The 18,405-nt window shown below is 59.3% G+C and overlaps 1 protein-coding gene across 1 annotated transcript in view; it reads left to right on the forward strand.

Moving 5' to 3' along the window:
- The first annotated feature begins 4,996 nt into the window (after positions 1-4,996).
- Positions 4,997-18,405, forward strand: part of ZC3H3 (zinc finger CCCH-type containing 3) — a 63,628-nt gene continuing 50,219 nt past the window's right edge. The window contains exons 1-3 of the mRNA XM_019973392.2: positions 4,997-5,120; positions 6,899-8,234; positions 9,285-9,481. Of these exons, the coding sequence (XP_019828951.2) occupies positions 5,033-5,120; positions 6,899-8,234; positions 9,285-9,481 (1,621 nt within the window). The 5' untranslated portion in view covers positions 4,997-5,032. The remainder of the gene's footprint in view (positions 5,121-6,898; positions 8,235-9,284; positions 9,482-18,405) is intronic.

The following is an 18,405-nucleotide window of genomic DNA, read 5'->3' on the forward strand; positions in this document are numbered from 1 at the left end:
TGGCCAGCCCCCGGGAGGAACAGAGCAGGTCCTAAGACCAGGATATAACCAGGACCGGCGTAGGATGCAGCGGCTGGGACCCCCTCAGAGATGGGGGAGCGGGCTGAGGGAGGGTGGTGTCCAGGCTGCGACAGCAGGGACCGAACCGAGAGACGGGCAGGCGACGGCGTGGGGCGAGGGGAAGAGCAGTGGTCCCCAGGAACCCACCCGCGCTCCCGCCCCAGCGGGCCCACCCAGCCCTGGACCATCCGGATTCAGGGCACGCCGGGTCAGGGTTGCGGGGCCTCAGCGCGGGACGGGGTAGGGGCGTGGGGGCGGCAGGCAGCGGCTCCACCCTGGGCCCTCCACCCAGTGACACGGTGGTTCCCGGGGCGCCGCGATGTCGGCTGCTGCCCCACGCCTCCGGCTCTGGAACCCGCGCGGGCAAGCGGCGGTCCGGAGGGAACGAGCGCGGCGCTGCGGGGCCGAGGGGTGCGGAGCGCACCAAAGTCTAGGGGTCCTTTCCTCCGGGGTCGAGTCCCCGCGGGGCCGCCTCCCGCTCGCCGCCCCCGCCCCCCTTGCTGGCCCGGGCCCTCAGCGGTGGCTCGGACCGCCGGGCAGCAGCGCCTGTCCAGCAGGCCCGCGGTCCACGCTCAGCGGATCGCTGGGCGACGGGGCGGCCTCGGGCCCTGGGGAGCTCCGGAGTCAGGAGGGGCGGAGGCCGCAGGAAGGCCGGGCAGAATCGGGAAAGGGTGCGGCAGGATGTGAGCGGGGGCTCACAGCCGGTCTCCGGGCCGAGGTGGGTGACGAGCGGTTCCCGTCGCCCTGCCCGGCTCCCGCACGGCCCTGATGCCTGCCTAGCTCCCTGGATTTTCTGCCGGGAGGGGCTAAGGAAGCGGCACAGAGCCCCGCCCAGCCCCGAGAGATCCTGCAGTGTACGGGGCTCTACTGCTCTGAGCCTCACTTCACTCTGCCCTAGCAGGAGGAGCCTCTGACTGCTGGCCTCCAGGCATCGCTTGGCTGGGGCGGGGTGTCTTTTGCACCTGGCAAGTTCCCTGTCCGGGCTTGTCCAGGACTAGGGCATGTGGGACACTGTGGTGATGTCCAACCATCCATCCTCCGTGGCCCCTGAGAGCCTCATGGAAATGCTGCCATCTAGGAAACAGCAACTAGTCAACTTCTCTTCCCAAAGGATCTGGCTCTGAGGATCATGCTTTGCAGTGAGGGTGGAGGGTGGAGTGGGGGTTAGCGGCTGGGATGGGGGAACCCACAGAGTCCTCAATGGTTGGTCTCTTGTACAGTCACTTCCTGCTCCTCCCTACTTGGACGGAAGGCAAGGGGGCATCCATGGGGGGTAGTGCTCCCAGCCAGTCAACACCTGTTCCTATGAGGGCCTGTGGTTAGTCACTCAGTCATGTCCAACAGTGATTCCGTGGACTGTAACCTGCCAGGCTCCTCTGTGTGTGCTTCTCCAGGCAAGGATACTGCAGTGGGTTGCCATTTCCTTCTCCAGGGGATCTTCCTGACCCAGAGACTGAACCCAGGTCTCCTGCATTGCAGGTGGATTCTTTACCACCTGAGTCGCCAGAGAAGCCTTATTTTTTTATTTTTGTTCCATGTAAGGAGCTCAGCACTTAATTTTTGAACTTTTTAAGTACAGTTGATTTACAATGTTATGTTAGTTTCTGGTGTATAGCAAAGTGATTCATATACATATACATTTTCATACTCTTTTCCATTATGGTTTATTGTAAGAAATTGAATATAGTTTCTTACTGAATGTAAGAAATTGAATACACAAACTAATCTATATTAGTTTGTATCTGCTAATCTCAAACTCCTAATTTATCCCTCCCCCAGCACCTGATATTTTTGTTCAGAAGGCCTTGCATGTGTTTCCTTATTTCCTTTGGGAGGACTCCGAAAAGTGAAATTCCTTAAAAGGTATTCAGTCTTGGCACATATTGCAAACTGCTCTTCAGAAAGGCTATGCGAACATCCTAAAAAAACTGAATGGTGAAGTCTCTTTCCTTTCACCCCCAAACACTGAGGGCAGAATGGTTTTTTTTTTTCAAGACTAATCTTTGCCAGCTTGATGGGCATCAAAGTGTTTTAAGTTTAGCCAGATAATTGTGACAGCACTTACATCCTATTTAGTTTCACAACTCCAGGAGACAAATCCACAAACCTCGCCTCCTCTTGGCAAGGGGCTGGGTTCTCCCCTCTGCTACTCTTGGACTGAAGTCCAGGAGCAGAGAGCTTGTTGGGCACAGAAGACAATAGGTTCAATGAATCCATCACTTTGTACTAATAAATCACCCCAGAACTTAGTGAGGTAAACATCCACTGGTTTGGTCAAAATTATGTGAAAGTTGCTGTCATGTCTGAGTTTTTGCCACCCATGGACTATATACAGTCTATGGAACTCTCCTGGCCAGAATACTGGAGTGGGTAGCCTTTTCCTTCTTCAGGGGATCTTCCCAACCCAGGGATAGAACCCAGGTCTCCTGCATTGCAGGCAGATTCCTTTTACCAGCTGAGCTACCAGCAAAGCCCAAAATTATGAGATGCCCTAAATCCTGACATTTAGGCTTATCTCTGCTCCACGTGGCATCACCTTGGTTTATCAAATTTGTGGCTAGCTAGCAACTGATGGCAGACAGCAGGCTGTCATGAGGGTCCATGGTGTTAAGTGGGCATGTGCTGCCCGTCCTCCCACAGGCCAGTCCTGGCACATTCAGGAGGTGATGGCTGCAGGATTCTCAAGAGCCCAGACAGCACCAGCCCAAAGAAGTGTTTTTCACGATCCCTGGTGGGAAATTCCATTTCATTCTCTGGGAACTCCCATACCCTGCTCTCAGTTTTGCCAAGGCCTAAGGGTCTCACACAGTGCTCAGCATGACCCGTAGCTCACCCTGTCCCACAGCCTGAGTGCAGGGGCCATTCTATTGCCTGGTATTCCCAGCCTGGAGCCACCACCGCTAAGAAACTCCAGGGTGCTCACTGCTGCGAGTTAAGCAGAGTAACACTAACACCTGGGGCGGGCTCAGGCGCTGGCCTAGGAGGCAGGCCAGGGGTTGCGTCCTCACCTGCAGGGGACACAGTGCGTGTGGCCCCTTGCATCACTGTTGGCATGGTTTACCTCTAACTACGTTACAAACCCACAACACGTTTTTATTATTTTTGCTGTGACTGTCTTTTGGAGAAAATAAAAAATTTTTAAAAAGTTATTAATACTGTTTCCTGTTCTCTTTCTACATAAAGATCTGTTTCCATATTGTATCATTCCCCCTCACTTAGAAGAATCTCCTTTAACATTTCCTATTGTTCAGGTCTGCTGCAGACACTGTGTCCGCTTTTTATTATTGTGGTAAAATATATACTAACAGCAGCAGCCATTGACGCTTTTGAATTGTGGTGATAAAGACTCTTCAGAGTTCCTTGCAGTGCAAGGATATCAAATCAGTCAACCCTAAAGGAAATCAACCTTGAATATTCACTGGAAGGACGGATGCTGAAGCTAATACTTTAGCCACCTGATGCGAAGAGCTGACTCATTGGAAAAGACCCTGATGCTGGGAAAGACTGAAGGCAGGAGGAGAAGGGGGCTACAGAGGATGGGATGGTTGGATGGCATCATCAATTCAACAGACATGAACCTGAGCAAACTCTGGGAGATACTGAAGGATGGGAAGCCTGGCGTGCTGCAGCCCATGGGGTCCTAGTGTTGGAGACAACTTAGCGATTGAACAACAAAATATATATGGTATATAAGTTGTCATACAATTATTTTAAATTTTATTTGGCTGCACCAGGTCTTAGTTGTGGCATACAGGATCTAGTGCCCTGACCGGAGACCGCAGCGGGGCACCCTGCATCGGAAGCTCGGAGTCTCAGGCACTGGCCCATCAGGGGAGTCCTCATACAATCATTTTGAAGTGTCCAATTCGGTGGATTAAGTAGATTCATAAGGTTGTGCAACCATCACCACTGTATGTTTCCAACACTTTCTCATCACTGCAAACATATACTCTCTAGCCAAAAAGCATTAATTCCCTGTCTCTCCTCCCCTCAACCCTCCCTAACTTATGATGCACTTTGTTTCTACAAATGTGCCTATTCAACATGTCATGCAAGTGAGATCTTACCATATTTGTCCTTTTGTGGCTGGCTTATTTAATGTTTTTGAGATTCGTTTACGCTGTATCACGCACCAGTCCTACATTCCTTTTCAGGACTAAATCCTATTCCATCGTACAGATACACACCGCTTACCAATTCACCCTCATGGGCACTTGGGATATTTCTACATTTTGTTATGGCAAATAATGCTTCGCTCAACGTTGGCGCAAGAGTATGTTCGAGTCCCTGTTCTCACTTCTTCAGGGTATATACCCCGAACTATCTGACTGCTGGCTCAAAGCATCTATTTTTAACTTTCTGAGGAAACAGTAGTTTACCACAGCGGCCATATCATTTTACACCCCCTAGCTGTATACAGGGACGTACACACCTGTTTTTATACTTGTTTCTACCGAAACGGCACAGTCTTTCACCCTTTCAGAGGTTTAACGCGTCCCTGCAGTGCCTCTCCTATCCCGGACGTCCCTTCCCCTGTACCGGGCCGCCAACAACAGAGCCGCACGGGCCCTCGCCGCGCCGGCTCACTCCCGCAGAACCCCCCTCTAGCTCGACGCGGAAGGACCCGCGCCGTGGATAGCATGGAGTCCCCGGCTCTGCCCCTCGTCCCGGGCCCACAGGGAACGAACGCTCTCGGCGAAGAACCCGGCCAAAACGCCTCAAGGCGCGGACTTTACGCCGCAGGGTCCCCTCCGCAGGGCCGAGAGAGGACTTCCCGGCGCTCCATAGTGACGTGGCCTCCGCCCCCAGCATTGCGCGTGCGTGACCCCGCCCCTCCAGGCGCAGCCAGGGCGGGGGCGCACGACTCTCGAGGCCCCATTTCCGGCCGGCGGATGCCTGGGCCCAGCCGCAGTGCGCAGTCGCGGTGCCTCCCAGCGCTCCGCCCCGCCCGCAGTAAAACGGTCGCCCGGCGATGACGTCGCGGGGGCCTGGCCGGGCATCGCGGACTCCGGAGATGGAGGAAAAGGAGCAATTACGGCGGCAGATCCGCCTCCTGCAGGGTGGGTCGCTCCGGGCCCGGGTCGCGCGTCCCCTTCCTCCCTCTCGCTTCACAGCGGTCCCCTGCCCGCCTCCCCGAAGGGGGCCGCTCCCGCCCACGGGTCGGAGGCGGGGGTCCGGTCGGTGGGGAGGTGGGTGGGGTCGGGCCGGGTCCTGGGGACCCTGAAGGGGCGTTCCCAGCCGGCCCAGCTCATCCCAGCTCGGGTTTCCGCGGCGGGTGCGGGCGTTACCGGTGCTGCGGCAGCTGGCGGCGGGGCGGGTCGCTTAGTAACCGGCGGGAAGCGACCCTCCCCGCCGCCGCGGGCGTGCGCGGCCTCGGCCCCCCCGGCGCGCTCCCTTGCTCGGGGGCCAGGGGTGTGTATTTCTTCCCCGGACGCCCGGTTCTGATGCCTTTGTCCCTCCTTACAGTCACATTCTCCTTGATATTCCTGGCCCAGAATCCCCGGTCTTCAGGTTTTTCCAAACTTTTCCATTTTTAGACCTCAGACGGCATGTTGTTGTTCAGTCGTTAAGTCGTGTCTGACTCTTTTGCGACCTCAGTGACTATAGCCCGGGGCTGACCCATCCCTCTGGCGGTGAAGAACCCGCCTGCGGTGCAGGAGGCACAGGAGACGCAGGTTCGATCCCTGAATAGGGAAGATCCCTTGGAGGAGGGCATGGCAACCCACTCCAGTATTCTTGCCTGGAGAGCCCCATGGACAGAGGAGCTTGGCGGGCTATGGTCACTGAGGCGACTGAGCACATGTGGACTGCAGTCTGCCAGCGCTTTGAAGGAAATGGGCTGCCGTTTCCTTCTCCAGGGGGTCTTCTGGACCCAAGGATTGAACCTGCATCTCTTGTGTCTCCTGCATTGGCAGATGGATTCTTTACTACTGAGTCATGAGAGATGGCGTGCTGTATTTTTTTTTTTTTTAATCATTTTAAAGGTTATTCCCACAAAGAGAAGATTTAAGAACTTGGGAAGTGTGTATTATTGGGAAGAGTTCAGTTGGGCTGAGCCCATCTACCAGCCACTTCTGGCCCTCCATCATACCTGCCCTGAGGTGTCACCAGGTCTGGACGTGACTCTCTTTGGGCCTGGAGGTGGGACATATGGTGGGGGAGTGCTGTAACTGGAGGGCTTGTTGGCTGAGTTGTGACAGCTTGGGTGGTTCCAGCTGAGGCCTGTGTCTGCCTGCACAGCCACGCTGTCCAGGGGCTTCACCTGGTGGTCTCCTGCACTGAAACTCCAAATGTTAGGCCTCTTCTCTTCTTGTGGGAGGATGATGTGACATTCTTGTCACGTGTGGAGTACCCGGGGCGTCAGTTGTCTTACACTCGCTGTTGTGTGTGCCAGGCAGGGAGGTCCTGAAGGTGCAGCCCTGCCCCTTTGTGTCTGTGGGCTAGCCGGAGGCCTTCCGTGTGTCTCTTGAGGTGCTGCAGCATGGGCCCTGCTGGTCTCTTCGTGCTGGGTGACACTTCGCCTCAGAGGATTGGGAACCCAGCATAATATCCCTGCTGAACAGGGGATATTATGTCACAGGAGTGCATTTTAAGGATAAGCAGCCAGAAATAGGATTGAAGTAGGATCGATGGGAAGAGGCTCATGGGAAAGATCGGCCTAGGGGATTTAGGCTGACTGTCAGTGGTTCTCAGGCCCTGGGGCTGCCCCTCCTGTACTGGGACTTGGCAGGATCCAGTGGGGTCTACAGGGTGTCTGGTCAGCTGATGCTCCTCCAGGGGTTTCTCCCTGATTTTCCTCACCCTTCGGTTGACAGAGTCTATGCTCCTGCCTCCTCAGGTCTGATTGATGACTACAAAAGCCTCCATGGCAGTGCCTCTGCCCCAGGTACCTCCGCTGCCCTGGGCACCTCCACCACTTCCCAGTGGCAGCCGCCCACTTACAACAGCAGCAGGACCTTCAGTGCTCGCTACCCTCGTCCGAGCCGGAGGGGCTTCTCCCTGAACCATGGGCCTGCGTGGCGCAAGAAATACTCCCTCGTGAATCGGCCCTTGGGCTCCTCGGACCCGCCCGGTGATGGTGCCGCGCAGCCGCAGCTCAGGGCTGGGAGCAGCCAGGGTCCTGAACCGCAGGAGTACATCCTGGAGAGGCAGGTGCAGCTCAATCCAGACCAGAACATGGTCATCAAGATCAAACCACCATCCAAGCCAGGCTCGGCCAGCACTGCGGGGGTCCTGCGGACCTCCTTGGAAGAATACGAGGACCCCCCCTGGAATGACCACAGGCCTCAGGAAGGTGAGGGTGAGTCCTCTGGTGCACAGCGGCAGCCCTCGAGGCAAGGAAGAGCCAAGGGGGGCTGCAGTGCGGAGGACCCCCTTCTGGTTTGCCAGAAGGAGGCTGGCAAGCCCCGGGTGGTGAAGTCAGTGAGCAGCGTGAGTGAGAACCCCTTGGAGCCCCGGCGGACGGTCAGTGAGAGTGCAGTTGCGGTCAGGGCCCGCGTCCTGCCCTCCAGCCTGCCCCAGCGAGGCGGCATGGCCCTAGGCCGGAAGGCGGGCTCGCACTCTGTGGCCAGCTCTGTTACACAGCTCCGTGGGGACGGGAGCGCGAACACCGGCCTCTCAGGCCCATCCGCTGCCTCTAGCCTGGTGGTAGGCCCAGCTAGACCTGCTGTTGGACCCAGGCAGACCAGGGAGCCCTCGGTGCTGGTGTCCTGTCGAACCAACAAGTTTCAGAAAAACAACTACAAGTGGGTGGCTGCCTCGGCAAAGAGTCCTCGGGCCTCTCGGCGGGCCCTCAGTCCCAGGGCGGCGGCGGAGAACGTGTGCAAGGCCCCCTTTGCTGCAGCGGAACGAACAGAGAAGCCTCAGCTCAAAGCCGACCCAGATGCCAAGCCCAGGAGGCCTGCCGTGTCTTCCGTGCCTGGGGCCTCCCCCAGCAAGTACAAGTGGAAGGCCTCCAGCCCCTCGGCCTCCTCGGCCTCCTCCTTCCGTTGGCAGTCAGAGGTTGGCAGCAAGGACCGTGCCTCCCAGCTCTCCCCCATCCCGTCTAGGTCCCCCCCAGCGGACAGACGGGCAGTGGAACCCAGCAGCTTGCAGCCTGTCTTCAGTGAGACTCCGCTCTCCGCTTACAAAGTGAAGAGCCGCACCAAGATCATCCGGAGGCGGGGCAGTGCCAGGTGTGGGCCCCTGCCCCTCCCTGGGTCTTGTCTGGGCAGGGGTGTGGGAGGCAGGGAGGGAGCATCGCCCCTGATGGGGCCTGAGGACAGAGCTTTGCCTGTGGTGCATCAGCATGTCTGGCAGGAATGAGGCCGCAGTTACCGCTGTCCTTTCAGTTAATGGGGAGGGGACGGGCGGAGGTGGCGCCAGCAAGCCCTCCCTTTCCCTTGTTGGCGAGAGACCAGAGGCTGCTGGGTGGCTTCCATTCTGGGCCTGCGGGATGGTGGATGGACAGCTTTGTGCCCAGGCCAGGGGCAGGGTCTTTGCAGGAGAAAGGTAGCCAGGTGACAGTGACTTCCTCCCTCGCTGAAGGCATGTCAGCTTCCCTGCCCTCTACCCACTTGGGTCCAGAGGAGACTGGAAGATGGCACTGTGGCCCAGGGCTTCAGGGTCAGGGACTTAATTGTGGAAGCTGCCAGATGCCTCTGTCATCAGGCGTGGCGACACATGCCATCTGTCAGGGAGTCCCACTCAGGCCCTTCCCACCGCTGACCTTGCCCTGGGGCCCTGCTCCCCGGACAGGCGCCGTCTGGGCCGCTGAGGTCTGGGCCGCTGAGCTCCGTGCTCTCCTCCTTGGTCTTTTCTCTCTAGCGGCCTCTGTGTCAGCGAGTTTGGGGAGGGGAGCCATGGGGCTGGTGGCGGCCCGTCCTTGGGACGACGCCTGCCTCCTCTGCTCTCCCCCAGTTCCACGTGGGGGCTCATCTCATCTGGCCGGGGAGGTGCAGAAGATGGTCGTGGAAATACCTGGTGGGGGTCAAGGGCTGTGCTCCTCCGCCCTCCACCTGCCCTGGCTCTGGGGTCCTCCAGGGCTGCGGCTGGGAGCCGGGTGGGGTAGGGTAGGGGGATGGATGGGCAGGGAGCCGCTGAGGTGGATCAGGTGGGAAAGCGAAGTGGGGGGGCCAGACCCCACTGGGGCTTGGCTGCCTGCCAGGGCTGGTCTCTTGGTTCTGGGATCTGGGTGGTCGAGGCGGGGAGGGTACCTGCTAGAGCTACCTGCTCTATCTCTGCAGCCTTCCTGCGGACAAGAAGAGCAGCCCCCCACCTGCTGCCATGGCTAAGAGTCAGTTCAGCCTGCGGCGAAAGCAGGCCCTCCGGGGAAAGAGCAGCCCCGTTACGAAGAAGACACCCAACAAGGGGCTGATGCCGGTCACCAAGCCCCGGCCGTGCTGCCTGCCTCCTGGCCGCGCCTACGTCCCCTCCAAGGAAGGTATGCTGGGAAGGGTTCCCTGGGCCTGCGCTGGCTCTGTTCCCCGCTGGGACCCACGGTCTCCATCCACCTTGTACTGTCAGGCCCTGGCCCAAGAGCTGTTCGGCCTGGCGGGCAGTGGGCAGCCTGGGCTGCGGTGCTGTGCGCTGCGCTCGGGGCCATGGAGAGGCTGCCAGACAGGCACGTGCGGCCTCTTCAGGACATCCCTCCATGCCTGCACGGCCGCGTCTTCTTGGCAGAGGTGGGAAGGGGATGAGAGGGCGGCAGGCAGACAGCCCTGAAGGGGGTGGTGGCCTGGCTGGTGCCGTCCAGGGCCCCTCCCTCCTGTCCTCGCTGCCCTCCCTGCGGGCTGCTGCCTCCTCTCAAGGCCTGAGCGGGCCTGGGAGGGGTCTCTCTGCTCTCTCAGTGAGTCCCTGGCACCCCCCACTGTGGCGATGGCAGTGCTCCGGGGGGGCTGGTCCTGGGTGTCTCCTTGGAGCAGCCGTGGCTTCCCCACGGACACACCAGGGATCTGGTCCTGGGCGCTGCTGCCGGGGCTTGTGTTCCAGGGACTGTGCTGCCTTAGTGCTCAGGGCCCAGCTGGGGTCTGGGACGGCATGCAGCACCTGCACAGAGCCGGCCAGAGAGCGTGGGCCCTGGGGGCCCGGGCGGAGGCCCATGCTGGGCGGAGAGGGCTCCAGCCTCCCTCCCACCCAGTCTCCTTTGGCTGCATGTCCCTGGGTTCCGGCAAGCATGGATTTCACCCTGGTGGCAGCAGAGGGAGCCTGTCAGCAGCCCCTGGGGGCTGCCAGGGGAATGGGTTGGGGGTTGGGCCTTGGCTGCGGGACTGACTGGAGAGAACAAGTGGAGAAGCCTCATGTTTTAAGAGGCTGGCAGGGGCTGGGGAGCCCACCGGGAGCCTGAGGCCAGCTGGGGGCTCTTGGGGCAGCCGGGAGAGGGACCGGGGTGCTTTCTGGAGGCTGGGCATCTGCGGGGCTGCATGGTCCCTATCCGGTGCTCTTGGTCACAATGTTGTCTCTGTCGGCAGAGAAGCTGCAGGCGGAGCTGCTCCCACAGGTGAGGCGCTGCAAGGGGGTGGTGCTCAGGGCCGGGAGTGGGAGGCGGGCTGCCTTGGAGCTGGGGGTCCCGGAACCCTGAGGCAGGGGTGTTCCCTCCTGCCCTTCCAGGGCCTGCATGTGAGCTGCCCAGGTGCTGGGGCGTTTCCATAGTAACCGGCTACCAGCAGGGAGTGCGGTGTCCAGGAGGGGTCACGCATGGAGGTGGTGTTTCAGAGGGTCTTGAATGATGGACATGGCAGGAGGGGGTTGGGGGGGGTGTCCAAGCAGGGGCGCTGTGCTCCTGCCAGCAGAGCCCTTGAGGGAGCTGGTGGGTGTCTGCCGGGTGCTGGGCTCCCGTGGAAGCCAGTGTGTGTGTGGAGCGGCTGCTGGGCAGGCGTTGAGGGTGGCACGGTCGCGGCAGACAGGGCCCTGGGCCTCTTGGCGGTCTTTCTGCTGCCCAGAATGCTGGGTCCTGATGCAAGAACCACCGCTGGCCTCGACTGTGTCCCTGCCAGCCCTGTGCTGCCCCTGCCCCATGGAGCCTGGGCTGCGGGCCGACGGGCCCAAGGCAGACAGTTGCCATCCTGTGTCCTGGGACCCTGTGGAAGGAGCACCATGCGGTCAAAGAGATCATTCTGTGTCGTGGACTGGGAGCGCTCTCCAGATGGCGGGGAGGTTAGCACTGTGGACTGTCCATGTAGAGTCCTGGGGGCCCACTCTCCCTGCTCCCAGCTGGAGGGCTCTGGTGGCTTGGGGGTCGGGGTGAGGACTGCCCCAGGCCTGGGAACAGCCTGGCTGCGGCCGTGCTGTAGCCGCCATGGGCCAAGGGGCTGCCGGGGAGCTAGAGAGCAGGACAGGGGCCTGTGGGTAGTGTCCCAGGGCCGTGGGCTGGAGACGCTCTAGGATGCTCACCCTGTTGCAGGGTGAACAGGGTGAGGGGTTGACAGGGCCACGGATCTGGTGCCAGGCCACAAGGGGGAGGTGGCATGTGTCTTCCCTGGAGTTGTACCTGCACTTGGGAACCGCGTGGTCCCGTTTTAGGCCTCAGGCAGACTGGGGTGCAGGCTGGGGACAGTGGAGGCTGTTCCTGCTGGCAGGGTGCTCTGCTGCTCCGAGGGAGGGGGGAGCAAGGCCGTGGGCACCACAGGGTGTGGGGTGCGGACCCCTGCGCCTTGCGCTGTCCCCACTCAGAGGCGGACAGATCAGCTTGTAGACATGCGGTGACCATGCTCTGCAGGGGACATGGAGGGGGAGCTGGGAAGAGGCTCCTCTTGGGGGGCTTGGAGAAGGCTTCTGCTGGCTCGGCCACTCTTCCTCCCCCCACGTGTCCTCCACCCCTCAGCCTTCCATGTACCACACCTCTGTGCTGGGCTGTGCGCTGGTTCCCGTGGTCCGAATGTGCCAAGGCCGGGGCATGTCGGTGGATGGTGAATGCAGAAAGCTCCTTGGGTGCTTGTAAATAGGTTGAAAAATTTGCCTTCAGGCAGCAGAAGCACTCTGCAGAAAAGGAAATCCGCGGTGGTGTCTCAAGAGCTACAGGGGGTGGGGGGCAGCTTTAGCCAGGCAGGCAGTCTGGGGCGTCTCTGAGGAGCTCCCTCTAAGCCCTGAACCTACCTGTGTGAGGAGAGGCGAGAGGGAGGGGACACACCTGTGCAGGCGAGGTTGCGTAGGAGCTGTAGGGCTGAGCTCAGCAAGTCCTGGAGTGGAGACCTGTCCTGCGCAGCATCCCAGAGGGCGGGAGAGGCTCAGGCCAGAGGCAGGTGGGCCTGGAAGGTGGGAAGGGGCGCCGTGCCACAGTAAGGAAAGGGGGTCCGGTTCGGAAGCCGCTGAGGGACGGTGGAGGCTCAAGGGTCCTATGGGAGCATGCTTGGGGACACAAGGCGGCCGTGTCCGGGCCTGAGGAGTGACTGGGGCGGGAGGGGCAGGAGCTAGGGTGGGCCTGTGGGAGAGGATTGACCTCCAGGCCCAGGGCAGGGGTCCTTACCCCGAGACTTGATGGCAGGGAGCTCGTGGGAGAGGCTTGTGTAGAGACTGGGCAGGGGTGAAGGTAGGGGTGGGGGCAGGGCTGAGGCCTGGGGTGAGGGCAGGGGTGGGGTCAGGGCTGAGGGGCAGCATTTCCCCGGCTCCCCACCCCTCCCGGCTCCCTCCCTTTCAGCTCTGTGCGGGACTTGGGCTTTTATCTAACGTTGTGGGTACTTGGGGTGCACAGGTGAGCCCCTCCTGGCCCCATTGGCGGGCCTGAGCAGCTGTGTGTGTCCATGTGTCTATATCGCCACAGGGGCGGCCCCTTCATCTGCTTGTCTGCAGCTTCTCTGCTCTGTTTCCCCACACAGACCTTAGTGCCAGGTGCAGCCCTCCTCTCTCAGCCTGTGCCTGCCCGGCTGTGGGCTGAAGAGGGGGAGGGAGAGCCATGGGGTCCCCTCCAGGCCTGCTGTGCAGCCCGGCGGCCAGAAGAGGGCGCTCTCACCCTTCTTATTCCTCGTCCACTTTTTTCTGGTAATTGATTGCCTAATTTTCTCTTTATGTGAAAGAAAGCAGATATCAAGTAATTTGCAGCAATAACCTGCTAATGCTGGGCCAGTATCGAAACTCCCCTGTTCATTTCAAGTGGCAGATAAAACACTAATACATAATTATCCTTGCAAATTGGATTGTTTTAAATAACCAAAAGGCTGCGGCCAGAAGAAAGCGATCCCATCTCCCTTGAGTTACTATTGCAGTGTAATTGCCGCGTTCAATCAATTTCCCTGGCATTAGAAATTCCATCACAATCAACATTAAGCTTTATTCATTGTGATGGCTAAGAGCCGGGCCATTTCTCCTCTTTTTCTTAACTGGCAAAATTAATCAGGGAAAAGATTTTAAACATTTACCCGTGCGAAAGAGGTCAGCTCTGCCACTATATTGTTCAGCAGATAAGAGGGCTAATAAAAAGAAAATTGAATTACTAATGATCACCAGGAACAGAGTATATAAAACCTGGCAATCGCCGGCTCAGGAAAAGGGAGAATCAATTTTCTTGGGACAAGGTGCGCTCATTTTTTATTTTGGCGCATATTATCAGCAATTTAATTTGAGAGCGCATAAACAGGAGGAAACAGTTAGGGAATAATGAGCCCGGAGGTGTAAAGTGCCGCAGGATGTATGCTGTACACAATTTATTTGGCACAACAGATAATCGCTTTAATTGAATTCAAAACTGCATTGTTCAGCAGGCGCGTGGACACTGCGCCTGGGGACTGAGCTGGAGGTTCAGCCTGACTCCGCCTCTTACTTTCTTTCCCTTCCCTGCCTCTCCCCTGCTTTCCTGGCTCCTGGCCAAGCCCTCCGACCCTCCCCCTGACCCTCCCCCTAGTCCCTGGGCCTAAAGTCCAACTCTGGCTGGGGGAGGGGCAGGTGGTCCCTGGGGGTCACCATGTGACACCCCCCCCATGCTCCCTGGGGAGTACCTGCACCTTGGTTGCCAGAGACCTCAGTTGATTGCCTCAGGGCAGATAGACCCCAGAGAAGGCTACAGAGAAGAGAACCTTTAGTAGAGAGCTTCTAGGGAGTGTGTTGAGGCCGGGCGCTCTCCAGCACCTGGGGCTTCAGGGCCCGCTCTGGGGTTCCCCTCCCCACCACACTGGGCCCAGCACTGTGACTCAGGTGCCCTGAGGTGACAGGCTCCATGTGTACCGCGGACCCTGACTCCTTGTGTGCAGAAAGGGTGCAGTGGGCGCCATGGGAGCCCGCACTGCGCTTGCCACTTGGCTCCAGGCTGGCTTCCTGCCCTGTCCTGCAAGGGGGCTTCCTGGGAGCAGCAAGTGTTTGCTTCTTGGGCCAAGGAAAAGCCTCAGGCGACTGCATGGGCAGTGGCGTCCTCATCTCCTGAGGCTTGCTGGGGCGGGGCCTCCTCTGCCTCACCTGCCCAGGACAGGGGGCACATGGCCATAGCCCCCACCGCTCGCCCGCCTGTCCAGAGCCCTGCTGCCGGAGCCCCGGATGTGGTGGGGCTGTGCACGCAGGCCATGTTTGACAGGAAGGGCCCAGGTTTCCTGGGGGGAGCCAGGTGTGGGTCTGAGGGCCGCGGGGCCTTCCCTCAGGCCTGCTGGCCTCACGCAGCGCCTGCCTCTGGCCGAGAGCTTGCCAGGCTCGTGGCGGGTGCTCCCCACACATCCCTCAGTCTGCTGTGCCAGCCACATGGTCTGGAAGGTCTGCCGTCACCTGTTTGTGAGTGCAGTGGGGCGGGCACGCATCCTCGGTCACCAGCAGAGAAGGCAGGGTGGGGGGGCCTTGCCCAGTCTTCACCTTGCAGCCCCAATCCCTGTGTCCGAGTTTGTCCAGGAAGCTGTCAGGGAGTCTCTCCCGTGTAAGCCCCCCATGGGCCCCTGCCCCGGCTGCCCTTCCCTGCCGTTCCTGGGCTCCTCACCAAGGCCCCGGTGACTGTTTCTGCCCTCCCCCAGCCCAGAACAGGGGCCTGTGCGGACCAGGGGTCCCTGAGGCGCACAGCCCCCTGATGGACCCTCTGCGGGCAGACTGAGGGGACATCCTGGGGCTGCCTCCCCTGCTGTTCCATCATTTGGGCTTGAAGGGCCCACCTTGGGGCTGTTCCCAGGTCCCTGGGGTGCCCTCCTGTGCCAGTGGAGGTCAAAGCAGGCCCTCAGCTGCCTGGGTGCCAAAACCAGCCCTTGGGGCTCAGTTTGTTGAGGGCCCTCTGCAGGGCTCTCCTTGAGCAGCACCAGCTCAGGGACTTGGGGTGGACACCTACAGGGAGCCCTCCGCCCGCCCGCTGTGTGCTCAAAGCCATCCTCACTTAACCTCCTCCGTGGCCCCAAAGTTCTAGGTGTGTAGCAGCCCTGCTCTGACCACTCTGCCTGCGCTGCCCCTCTCCACACCCTCCCTGCCCCCTCCCTGCCCCTCCCGTCTCACCAGGCCCGCGCCCCTCCCGACAGGGCCCCGCCCCACCCCCACCCCCTGCCTCTGACCAGGTGTGCCCAGCGGGCAGGGGCAGGCAGTGAGCCAGGTAGTGGCCCCGCAGCATGGCTCTCGGAGGCAGCCCGGAACCCGCTGCTTGGCGCCAGACAGCCCCGTGCCTGGCCTCACTGGCCTCCGGGCCGCGGTCAGTGGTCAGAGGGGCAGAGTGAAGCCTGCCCTGGGCCTTCACGCTCGTCAGTAGCGTTTTCATCACTAGTACCCTCTGGCGGCGCTTTGGGAAGGCCAGGAGGCAGGCTTGCCGTGGCACAGAGGGCACACAGGCCTGAGGGCCTCCTGAGGCGTCCCCGTGCTGGCCTGCGCCCTGGTCCTGGGGCCTCCTCGAGGCGCGGAAAGCCCCGGCCCTGAGCCTCCAGGCTGGTGCTGACCGGGCCTTGCTCTGTCCCCGCATCCTGGGCATTTCTGTGCCGGTTGAGGGGACGGGGCGGTCAGGTGCTGAGGGCAGGTTTGGTGGATGCTAGACTGGCTGGCTGCTGGATTTTCCCACCTTAGAGTAATCTGCGATCCAGCCTTTCCCACTGGGGTGCAGACGGGTTGTCAGTTTTACTGCCGCAGACACTGCAAAGGGCGCGAGAGCAGTTCCATCCAGAGCTCTGCTTCCCTAAGGGAAAAGGAAAACGCTGAAGCGGGCCCTGTGGAAGGCAGTCGCAGCAATCCTGAGCCTTGCGTAAACTATCAGGCGAGTCGGAGGCTTCCGGTTTATATCTGCCCTGGCGGCGCTAGTTAATTATTTGGGCAGAGCTGGCGCGGAGCGCGTGCACGTGCACGCAGTGCCGTGTGCTGCTCGGCAGGCGCTGGCCTCCCTGGGTGCTGTGAGCTCCAGGAGCCGGGGCGCAGCCATGACTCCAGCTGAAGCCCGGGGATCCGCTCCTGCCTGGGAAGGAGGGGCGGTGTTCCCTTGCGGCTTCGGCCCTGGCGGCTTGTGGGCAGGGTCCCCAGGCGTCTTGACGAATGCGGATGGTGTGCTGGGGCGGCCCCACCTGGCTGTGGCTCAGGGACCCAGTCAGGGATTGGTGCTGGGAGCTACCTGGGAAGTAGGGCCGCGTCAGTCTGAGCCCTCTGGGCAGATTTCTTTCCTGCCAGGGCCAGCCGTGAGGGGGAGGGAGACCCCCCCAGGCCGTGGTGGGGGTGTCCCCAGGGTGGACCTTGTGGAGCCAGCCTCAGGAAAGGGATAGTCGCTGAGCTTGGAGTAGTCCTGCCCTGAGTCCAGCTTTAGTGGGAGGAGCAGGAGAGACCACCACGGCTCCCAGTCCAGGAGCCTGCCCCGGACTCCTCCACACAACACCCCCAGACCCCCCTGCACACCCTGGCCGGGCCCTGTGCAGCACCGGCAGTGATGCAATGGACCCTCCCTCTGAGACTCAGAGCCAGGCTCTGGGCTGGAGCTGCTCTCCTGCCCCTCTCAGTGTGGACCTGGGGGCAGTGGGCTGGGGAGCTGAGCTTGGGCCCAGATGGTGTCTCAGGTAGACCGTGGCAGACGCCTTACCTGGGGAGCGCTGTTCCTGACTCTCGTGACCCCGTGTGTTTTCACGGGGAAGGGTGCCAGGAGGGGTGGGGCCTGGTTGAATCTGACCCAGGCTGCTGCCTCCACGCTGTGCTGCGAAGGCAGGGAGCAGGTGCCGGGCCACGAGGCCACGCTGCCTCTCTTGCTGCCTTGACGGTGGGCCTGGCTGGAGGTGTCCCTGGCCGGCTCTGACAGTGCCAGCAGTGGAGGCAGAAGCCTGGGCAGGGACTGCTGTCAGAGCTACCCGGACGGGCCAGTGCGCTGAGCTTGGACGCAGCACACCAGGGTCAGATGGCTGGACATTTGCCTTCAGCCTCTCTTTTCTGAAATATGCAGATGTAAGGTTATAAACTTCCCCCTGAGCATAGCCTTAGGGTCTGCAAGTTAACTATTTTTGTGTTCCTCTAAAACTTTTTCTAATTTTTGTTGTAATTTTTCTTTGATCCAGGGTTATTCAGAAGGGATTGCCTCATTTCTAAATCTCTGAGGCTTTTGAGGTTCTTTGTAAAATGACCACTCCCCACCTTCACTGGGAGGGTTTAGGGTCCACTTTGGTAAAGCTCTTGTGTGTGCTTAGAAAGAATGACTCCACTTGGTGAGTTCGGGGCTGTAAGGAGAGTTGTATTCATGGTGTTGTTCAAACCTGTGGTAAACTTCCCAATTTTGAGGGGCAGGGAAGACTTGTGTTTTTCCACTGTCCGAGGGAGTGTGGAGTTTGCACTGTGCCTGTGAGTGTGCTCGTGTTCCCAGTTGTCGCTTTTGCATTAGTATTTATTTTAAGGTTATTTTACTGTGTGCAAAGCACTTAGAATTGTTACATCTCCCTGCTGGAATGAATCTTTACTGTTATGAAATATGTTTGTTTTTTTTTTAATCTCCAGCTTTTTGCCTTAAAGTCTGCTTTCTCTAAAATAGGAATATGTAGGCCGGTTTTCTTTTAGTTAATGTTGCAAAATGTGTACGTATACACTAGTGTACATACATACATGGAGAAAGAAATGGCACCCCACTCCAGAACTCTTGCCTGGAAAACTCCATGGATGGAGGAGCGTGGTAGACTACAGTCCATGGGGTCTCAAAGAGTTGGACACGACTGAGCGACTTCACTTTCTTTCTTTCTATAGTTCCTTTTGGAGAGGGAGATGGCAACCCACTCCAGTGTTCTTCCCTGGAGAATCCCATGGATGGAGGGGCCTGGTGGGCTACAGTCTATGGGGTTGCAGAGTCAGACACGACTAAGCAACTAACACACACACATACATACCCTGCAAATGTTGGTGCATGATGTATGCAAACATGTTTACTTTTATAAGTAAATAATCCAAAAAAAGCTGTTTTGTATTATGGTTAGGTTTTTTTTTTTTTTGTATCCAGCAAATAGTTCCTTTTAAAAAAGTGCAGCCTGAAATTGT

This window comes from Bos indicus, chromosome 14 (assembly GCF_029378745.1).
Source record: "Bos indicus isolate NIAB-ARS_2022 breed Sahiwal x Tharparkar chromosome 14, NIAB-ARS_B.indTharparkar_mat_pri_1.0, whole genome shotgun sequence".
Lineage (NCBI taxonomy): Eukaryota > Metazoa > Chordata > Mammalia > Artiodactyla > Bovidae > Bos > Bos indicus.